We start from the raw sequence: 10,439 nt of genomic DNA, 5'->3' as shown, positions 1-10,439 counted from the left end.
TTAGGGGTCAATTTTTTTTTTGCCTCGGGCCTCTAAGAACTCAGGACCGGCCCTGGATGGATGTGGTTTGTATATGCAGATTAGTTGTGAAGTTTGGTGAATGTTATGATTCTGAATTGGTTATCAATTGTGGTGTATGAGTTTGTGTATTGATGATGCAGATTTGAAGTGAAGGTTAGAGAGATTTGGAGGAGAACTTTCTAATGAGATTTTCGCAGCATAACAGTATCAATTTCTCCTCTCCTTTTTCTGAGTGAACATGTGTATTTATAGCACAAGAGAGTTGAAGGGTGATCGGTGTGAATTTGTGATGAGAAACTTTGACCTTTGAAAGCATGTGAACTGGAATGCTGAGATGAGTTAGGAGTGATTCTGTTATGAGATTGAAACTAAATGTGAAATGTGTGATGTATTTTGATTTTAAATTTGAATTTGGTTTGGATTTTTGGCATTTTGAGTACAATGAAATGTGAAATGTGCTATTGTATGTATAAACCGTGACATGCTTTGGTGATAATGGGCCCTTAGAACAATTTGAATCAACTTGGACCATCAATTATCTCTAAACTTGCACCTAATAAAAATAAAAAACAAATGCCAGCCAAACAAAAAATGATTTAACATTTTTATAAAAATTCAATCTAAAAATAAATTGAATTAAGATTAAAATACTAAAGTCATAAAAAAGGTTAATAGGAAACAATATTATTAATTGAACAAAAAAAATGCATGTGATAAATGTATGTGTATGTATATATTTTTAATTTTTTTTCAAATGAACGAAAAAATGTAAATGAGATGGAATATTAGGGTAAAAATCAGGGTGCAACACTATGTGACGTGACTACTGTTTTGAAGTATTCAGTATAAGGATTAAGGAATGTTTAACTCACTGTCGGGTTGTATCACATTGTTGATTATTGTTACGGTGTTCTTCTTTAAGATGGATTATGTTACAAAGACGAGGTTAAAAAAAATGGAACATTTAATTAGTTAATTTGCTGCTTCACTTTTATTTACCCGATATGTTCTGGGGAATAGGGGATGTAGCTCTAAATCCTGCTGTGTTCCTGAATTTAATGTGCAGATCCGGTGTGAGGCACACAAATGTTTTACTCATAGGCGTTGTCAAAAAAATTGAGATGGTGAGAAAATTTGCGTTTTGAAAAGTGATTCTTTGGAGAAGCTGAAAAATTGAACGCTTTTGTCAAGGAAGCTGAAAATTTGCGTTTTGAAAAGTAATTTTTCTTTGAAGCTGGAAAATTTCCAATCTCTGTTTCACAATGCAAACTACCCTCCTTTTCTTTCTATTCCTTATTTTCATATTATTTTTATTTTTTATTTAAGTTAAATTGATGCTACATGTTAGCTTTTAATTGGTCTTGGTTCAAATGATCAGTCACATTAACTACTAAACTGCCACGTAGACATTGTTAACGAACGTTTGAGGAAAATAGACCGAAAGAACTTATATGTATCTATTAAAAAGTTAAAGGACTAAAGTGACACTAAAAGAAATTAAGGGACCAAAGTGAACTAGAGGGTATAGTTAAGGAACCAAAGGGGGTGTTTTGCCTTTTTTTATTGGGCCAATGTCTTTCAAACATAGGTGACATTGCATCGAACTTGGTTAACAATTATTTGTGTTCTTTTTTATTTATTGGCGGACCTTTTAAATCTTATTGTCTCACACATTGTTTCTATATTGTGAGCGACATCTTGTCACTGATTGAACAAAATTTCACCTTTCAATAGTAAAGTATTTATCCATCAAACGTTATTGGTTTGATTCAGTAAGACTCGTGATATTTATCCTAATTCACTTAAAATTTGATAGGTATGTCTGTGTCCAATCTACTCAAAGTTGAGATATTTTCCCACTTACAGTCCAATTAATTGGATTTCAATTATGAGACCTAGCCTCTACCATACCCATCATCATGCCAACCATTAGAGAGTAAGAACCCCACCCTTACCTTAGCAAAAGTTTCACTTTCTTCAATGGAGTCATTCCTCTCTTCATGCCATAACTTTCCTTTTTTCCTCTTCTTTCTCTTCTTTCTCTTCTTTTCCACAAAATGAGTTATGTCTCTAAAACCCTAACTCTCTTACTATCCTTCTTTTCTCAATTGGGCTTAACCCACAATCCAATCTCATTGTGTCATATTCTTCCACTTGGGCCCAATTCATAATATTCCTCTAATTACTCGATTAAGCCAAATAACACACACATCATTAAATAAATAACCACATAATCATAAACGAATATTATTTCCAATAATATTCTACATCTACAATTGATCCATAACTTAACTGCTCAAATCAACACATTAATCCAATTACGCCTTTAGAATAATACCGATAAATCCCGACTTCAACTAATTCCAATGAATAAATCCTTGATCAATTTAATTAAATAATTAATTAAATTCGGGGCGTTACAAACCCTTTCAAAGTAATTTTTTCCTAGTAAAGGGACAATTGATAATGTCATTATCCTCCAAGAAGCAATTCATTCTATGCATAAATCTATAAAAAAAAAAGGTTACATGTTGTGTCGTCTAAGTCGTTCTATGGAAATTTCAATTAATTAGCATAACCCCTTTATACACAAAAATTTGTTTTCTTCGCTCAAATCATTATGTTTTTCAAACTCTAATAAAAGTTATTCAAAACTAATTTCAACTAAAGGTTTTAATTCTAAGGTCTATTCACCCCTATAAACCTTTGAATACTCCATATTCTTGCCCAACAAAGTTGACCCTCTTTCACCTATCTCTTCGTTATGTGCATGGAATTCTTGTCGCAGACAGTCATCCGAGAAGTCGATGAAGGCCATTAGAAACCCGTTAGATTATCTTGTAATGGACCCCTCTATCACATTTATTTTTTGCTGATGATTTTCTTCTTTTTGTGAATATTTTGGCTCCTTGAAAGGATTATTTATGATATCTTGAATCGTTTTGCCATGTTTTATGACCTTAAAGTGAATGTTGTTAAATTAAAGGTGTTCTTTTTCGCTACTACTAAGAGGAATAAAATGGATTTAATTATCTCCAACACAGGTATCTAGTGAACTCTTACTATAGAGAAGTACTTGTACTTTTCTATGTTGCATGGTCGTCTTCAATACAAGGACTTTGAGTTTCTAGAGAACAAAATCAGTAAGAGGTTAGAATATTGACAACTTAAATTGTTAAACAAGATTGATCATTGAACTCTAGTTAGGTATGTCCTAAACCCAATTATTATATGCAAGTGGTTTGATTACTTCAGCCAACTTATGATTTTATTGATAGGATGACAATGAATTTTTTGTGAAATGGTAATTCAAACTCTAGGGTGTATTTGTTTCAAGATTACAAAAATTATTCCTTGGAATGGTATTCCCAAAATTATTATCCAAACTTGTATTTGGTAAGAATTTAGTTTCCCAGGAATAATTATAAAATTTGTTTAATTTAAAATTATAAAAAAAATAGTAAATGTGAGTGATAGTGGAAAGTTAGAGTCGGTTGAACTTATTCCCGTAGAAATGTTATATTCTCACCCTTTAAACCTTGGAATAAGAATAAAAAAAAATGTACAAATAAAAATCCTGAAAATAAAAAATTCTTGGAATATTTTTTTAATACTTGAATTAAACATAAGGGTGTGTTTGATAGATGTGAAAGAAAAAAAATATCTTGGAATAAATAATACCCAAAAATATAAGTTAGTCACAAAATTTTAGCTATTTATTCTCATGTCTAAGAGTGAGAATTATATATTCCCATGAAAATAAAAAATAATCAACTCAAACTACCCACTTTCATATCATTTCAATACATTATTGTGTATTTTTAAAAATTTTAAATTATAAATATAATAAAATTCAAAATTATTCCTTGAAATCTTAATTATTTACCAAACAAATTGATGGAATAAAACTCCTGGAATTAGCATTCAGAATAACATTCCTGAAATTGTGATTTAAATCCGTCAAACAAAGACACCATAAAAATTTTGCATTCTCATAATCAGGAATAACACTTGTAACTCTTGAAACAAACACACCCTTATCCTTCTCGTGGCTGGAATAAAATTAGTCAAGTTGAAATCATCGCTCTCCCACTAAATCATTTTTTTTCCTTTCCCACTCTTAAAAAAAATATAGGTTCAAATTAAATAGATTTTAAGTAGTCTGATAAATCAACCAATTTGTTACAATACTGATTATGACATATTTACCAACTTATAAGACTCAAAGACTTCGGATTGATGCGTACAATTTTGAAAATTTATTTCACATTCACTTAATAAAACGAAGTTAATTACTGTTCACCAAAGCATAAAAAGATAAAATCATGTAAAGAGCATAAAATGCCATCTCTTTACTACAAGTCCTAATAAATATTTTTGTTCTGTTCATTTGGATGAACAGATTTATTGGATGAACTACTGACATCATTGTCTTTATGGAACTGTATATATACACAATAATATAACAATTTAGCAATGCAATACAATGGCAAGACTTGAGCTTCTTGATCCCTCACACAAGAAGCAAAATAAGATCATTTTATATTGAGACCCAAAAGGTATTATTATTTGTGATTTATGAAAAGTAAAGGCACAAAAACATTCAGCTAACCTAACCCAGCTTTCTATGATCTTCAACAAGATCACACACAGTCTAATCCTATTCTTTCCGACCAAATCAATATACAAAGATACTGCGCCCACAATATATACAATCACAGCCATAACCAGTGTGATTGAATTCTTGAATGCAAAAGAACTGAATCCTGCAGAAACATGTAGGTTTTTGTGTAAGTACACTGACATCACAAGTATTAAAAGATACTCCAATTTGAATAAAAGATAGCAAGAGATTTATTTAAATGCCAGAGTAAAGCTTAGTATCTATTGTATGTTGCTGAAAGTGATATTAAGAGAAATAGCAATGCTACAATACCTGCAGTTTTCTTCATAATAAGCTTGCACTGAGTAGTCCAACAGCCCTTTCTCTCCCAAAGGAATCATCTCCAAATTCTTCATTTGTTGAATTTTCTTGGCATAACTCTCGAGTAGGGTTCAAGTCAAGAGTCTCCCAAGCCATTGAATTGTCCTCACAAACATTGCCTTCTAGAGCAGCAGGATTGACATCAACATGATCCTCTGCATTCAGCCTTGTATCATTAGACATAAGTTGGACTGATCCCTTATCATCTTCAATGCATGGCGGATCCACATTGAGATCAGAGCACAAATCATATCCATTTTGCTCTTCAGTCCCATTACAAGCAACAGTTACTGGTGCCTGGTCAGATTGATCGGCAGCATCTTTTTTCTGCCTCTTCCATTTCTTTGTGGATGACGTGCCATCATCCTCGAAATCTTCTTCTTCTCTTTCTCTATGTAAATAAACCCACAGTTTCTTCTCCCCATCAAATTGCACACAAGGATCCCGTTCATAATGCAATCTATCCAAAGCTCCACTAACTACTTGGTTAATTTGTGAATCAGTGACATCTTCAACAACGTATTGAGAATCTCGAATTAATGTACAAACATCTGCTCTAGTACCAGTACTTCCAGGCAACCTAGCAGCTGCATCTCTCACAAGACAGAGAATTGTAACATGTGGTGGGCGATCACGTTTCAACATAAAATGGTCTCTGGCTTTGGATGTTGGCTTCCCACCGCATCTTCTCAAAGGAGCCACAATAGACTTTTTACCATCAGCTGCAGTATATGAGAAAGCTCTGTCGGGAATTGAGTACCTGAGAAGTTCCTCCTTGCGAAAATAAGCCCTCACTTCCTCTGAACTTGGCTTTATGGTGTGGAGACTCTTTTGAGCCCTCAGGTCTCTAAACCTTTCCTTCTCATCCAGATTGATTTGCATCAATTCCAAGGGTGGTGCAGGGAGACTTCCTATTTGCTGAAGAGTATCCTGACCACATTTCAACCAATTGGCAAAGGAATCGACCAACTTGACGAGCATCTTATGAGGAAGGCCCCAAGCTTCAGGAGATGCCACCTCCTCAATGGTACCACGGTCAGATGAATTTTGTAAAACTGGGCCAGTCCATGACCAACTTCTGGTAGATTTTTCATAAATTGCTAGTACCTTCCAACCCTTTGCTCCTAAAGGTGCCGTTTTGGAAGAAAATATCTTTAGAACGCCTCGGACCAAATCCTGCAATGGCTCTTGTGTCTCAAGAATACAGGGATCGCCAGGGTTCGATCTCACACGATTGACAATCACCTGAACAGTAAGAGACGGCATATTTACTTGGTCAGAAGCTTCACCATTGGCAGCCACCTTATCGCTAGAAATAACACCATTGAGACTGTCTTCCTGCACTTTATTCTGCTGTTCTATAGGTTTCCCTGCCTCCAAACTTTCTTCTGCAGGTGGACTAAGCATTGCCATGCGGACTGCAGAAAGAAGATGCATTATAGAAAATGAAAATCCAGTATGGACAGTAGGTGTGATCAAAATAAATGGCTTTTTCTGTGGCTTGATTTCCAGTTCCATGTCTGCTGTCCCCGTATCAGTAACAAGCAGTTCAGGATTTTCCATTTCAGAAATAACCATATCAGCCCCTGTTTTTTTCTTTGACTTTTTTTTCATAGAAAAAGAAGGCAAGTCATCAGTTTTGGGAGGATTGCTTGACAGAAGATTGGCATCTTCATCTCTTCCAACAGAATCTGCTGCACCATGCTTCATTTTTCGCTTCTTCATTGTTGAGTTACAACCAAGTAATGGTGTGTCAGATCTTTCATTCTGCTCGTCCTTATATGCAACATTTTTCTGCCCTTTTCTCCAAGACCTGCCATGTCCAACTCCATTTTCATCCCCTAGCAATCGATTCTCAAGTGATTCATCCTCATCATTGCCATAATCATGCAAATATTTTGACCTCAAAATGGAATGATCAAGGCCAGTTCTCCCTTTCATCCTATACTCAGCAGCATATGCAATTGATGATGGCACATCAAACCTTTCAACAGGTTCCCCTCGCATTCGTTCATTCTTGCTTTTATATAATTGTCTCCAGTCATCATGACCACCATTTAGCATATCTGATCCTGAGGGATAGTTCTCTTCAATGAATTTACCAGCAGGGTTACGCAAAGGACCACCATTGAGTATTTTACTCTTCTGCTTTGAATTTTTTGAAAGGTAATTCTCTGCTCCATGCATGCTCCCCTGCTCTGCAAAGCTGCCTTTCTTTTTAGATTGTGTTATAACATGTGCCTTCATATCTGTCTTACCAAATTTGGCCTTCTTAGGATCTAGATGAGACTTCAATGATTTTGGCAGAGAACCAGCAACTGTACCAACAGGGTAAGTAAATTTTCTCTGCAATAAAGGATTGTTATCATCGTCATCATCCAACTGTTCTGATGAATCTGATTCAGTTTCTTCACTTCTTAGGAGAATATGGCTAGCCCTCAAAGACTTCATATCTTTTACTCCATTCTGTACAAAATTCCCTCTAATCTTCTCTTGCAATGATTTTGTTCTAAAGTCGGAGGATAGAAGTCTATCGCTGACCTGTGGTGAGGAAGACCTATAAGCTGTATAACTGAGATCAGGAGAATCTCTATCTGCTTTTCGTTTGTTGCTTTTTAGATTCCAATCATCATATTTATGTACTGAATCTGTACCAAATTCCTGTCCTGGTGTTTTGTTGCCAAAAAGATCATCATGGTATGGTGAGTCAATCATATCAACTTTATGTGATGTCTTTGAACCCCTTGATCTTGACTTTGCCTGAACACTGCCTACAAATTCTTGAACATTTTCAGCATACTTGCCCTTGCTAGGAAAATCATGTGAACCTCTCTTAGAAGGGGGGGTTGCCGTGGACAACTGCATATCAGAGAATTGGTTTGGATTTCTTGGGTATCCATCCAGATCAGTCTTTGAAGACATAGACAGACCCATCAAATTGCCACCCTCTATTTCATCACCTCTAAGAAAGTCGTGCCTCTTTCCCCCTCTCAGGGCACCAGACTTGTCCATCAGGCTGCCACGGAATGCATTGCGATCTCGATGGACATTTACTCCAAATGACATATCCTCATTGTATTCATTCCGCAACGGATCCCTCGTTCTGTGGATTGACCCCACGTCATATCCAGTTGACTTCATATGTTGAGAACGAGCAAAAGCTGAACCATTAAGTCTGGGGTTCATATCCAAACCATGGTAGACAGAAGACGAGTGACCTGTTGGGTCCTTTGCTGAATGAGACTTTGATGCAGCCAACTTGAGTATACCTCTAGGGTTTTGCTTGCTAGACTTCTCCTGTTCCATAACCATTGATTGCTCTCGTGGATGGAATTCTAAACCCGAACCCACGCCATGGAAAGGAAATTGACCTAATTTCTGGGCATTTTTCTTTTCCTTGTTCTTCCTACTCCACATACCTTCACCAGATTGTTCATCTGAAGAATCAGCCTCCAAATCTTCCATCTTCTCACACATCAAACTCTTTTGACTGGTCATAATATTCAGGACACGGAGCCTTTCTTCAATACTGTATCCTCTGCAGTTGAGCCAAGCATCTCTTATCTGACAAAGATTGCTAATCATGTTGTTATGATGCTTCCTCAACAAATGATAATGCTGCCGCTTCTGAACGAAATTCAAACCCTCCCTGTATAGAGCAACTCTCGGCTCACACAGACCACCTTTCAGCATATCAAACAACTTCTTAACTGGACTCCCAAATTGAAAGTTACAACCAGTAAAAAGCTCTTTCAAAGTCTGAACAAAATTCTCTTGGTCCATATCAGGAAGATACTTCGCAAGTTCAAACCTCTCCTCCTCACTCAAACAATCATTCCACACATCCACCGAAAGTATATCCTCGAGCCCCGAAAGATCGTAAAGTTCCAACGGAATACTGCACGTCTGATTTCCAATCTGACAAAACTCACCTCCAGTCTCACCCAATTCAAGCAAATCAAAATCATCCGACCCCGCCCCAGAATCAGCATCATCAAACTCATCATCATCTTCATCAGATTCATTCACCGAGTTCCGCCGCTGAACATCCTCTTCATCACCACTAGACATAGTCTCTTTACTCAAAGGCGAACACTCAGAATCAACCCTCGACACCTTGAAACTGTTCTTCTCAATTGCCATCAAACATAACAACACCAAACTGCCGCCAAAAAGCGCGTTTGGAAACCCAATTCAAAAAATTCAAACCCCAATCAAACAGATCTCAATCTCAATCTCAATCCAAACCCTAACAAAAACAATACCAAAATCAAAACACAATTAAAAAAAACCCTAACAAATCTAAACATGCTCAATCTAAGAAAAACAACAATAATAGTAACAATTAAACACACGAATTTTTTATAAAAATATATAAAAAAAACGAAAAGGAATGAATTCGAACGAAAAATACCTCAATCGAAGTAACGACGATGAAATCGGAGGAGGAATCAGGAAGTAGCGAGAACCATGAAACGATTTCGTAACGCGGCGGAGAGCGATGAAGAATGAAGAATGAAAAACTGAAACCCTAAATGGGTGAAAAATTGATTATATAGTGAAAGAGAAAAGAAAAGGGGGTGAGAAACAGAAAAAGAAGGTGGGGAGGGTATGAAGAAGACGAAGGTGACGTGGGAAGAGATGGACCGTGTGATTGGATTTGAGAAAGGGGGAGAGTGAAAAGACGAAAAAGGCCACCGCAAATAACAGGGATGAATTGAACGCAATGCAGAGAGAGAGAAGTAACAAAAAAGTGAGAAAAAAAGGGTTGGAAGACGAGAGATAGAAGGTGAGTGAGTCTAGTACTGAGTCGTGAAAGCGAGTGACACGAGTTATTAGTGAGGCATTTGTGACTCGGCTATAGTGAGTTTTGTTTATGACCGTTGGATCTGACGCGTCATTTAAATTAACCACTAGTAAAATCCTGGAGAGGGGATAGTGGATTCCGCTTAGCAAACGGCGTCGTTTTAGGTGTTTTGTTTTAATTAAAATTTATTTTTTGGTATTTTTTCTTATAAATTGGTGAAACCGAATGGGGGAATTGCATAATGTTATTGTACGGTTAGTGATACGGTCGGTGACAACATGTAACTTAACTCGTTAAGATTTTTCTTCACCTTCAACTCAAGTACTTAAAATTAGAATTAAAATTTTCATTTTACAGTAGGAAAGTATTATAGTCGAGAATAAATTAAGCACAAAAATTATACTAATAATTTTATTTAATAGTCTAGATTTAATAGAAATAGAAATGAAAACGATTATATATTTACATAGACAATCTTGTTTCATCGTTGTGCTTGTCTATGCAACTATCCCCTCCATCGTTTAAAAAAAAATTGTATCATCAATATCAGAATTTTAATGGTTAAATTTCACAAAGTTCAAATTTTGCTTTCTGAATAAATTTAGTTTTCTCAAATCAAATTAAAAG

General features: G+C 35.8%; 1 protein-coding gene across 1 annotated transcript; it reads right to left on the bottom strand.

Moving 5' to 3' along the window:
- Window positions 1-4,543: 4,543 nt before the first annotated feature.
- Window positions 4,544-9,826, bottom strand: LOC131653869 (uncharacterized). Its single transcript, XM_058924187.1, has 3 exons — window positions 9,420-9,826; window positions 4,958-9,254; window positions 4,544-4,787 (listed from the first exon to the last, which is right to left on the bottom strand). The coding sequence occupies exon 2, from the start codon at window positions 9,146-9,148 to the stop codon at window positions 4,970-4,972; it is 4,179 nt and encodes a 1,392-aa protein (XP_058780170.1). The 5' UTR covers window positions 9,149-9,254; window positions 9,420-9,826; the 3' UTR covers window positions 4,544-4,787; window positions 4,958-4,969.
- Between the last annotated feature and the right edge of the window lie 613 nt (window positions 9,827-10,439).

Source organism: Vicia villosa, linkage group LG2 (assembly GCF_029867415.1).
Source record: "Vicia villosa cultivar HV-30 ecotype Madison, WI linkage group LG2, Vvil1.0, whole genome shotgun sequence".
Classification (NCBI taxonomy): Eukaryota; Viridiplantae; Streptophyta; class Magnoliopsida; order Fabales; family Fabaceae; genus Vicia; species Vicia villosa.
The sequence above is the reverse complement of the archived record's forward strand: the minus strand, read 5'-3'. Positions and strand labels throughout refer to the sequence as shown.

Bases quoted from the DNA above. Each gene is read 5' to 3' on its own strand.
- LOC131653869 (XM_058924187.1), bottom strand. From the start codon at position 9,148: ATGGCAATTGAGAAGAACAGTTTCAAGGTGTCGAGGGTTGATTCTGAG.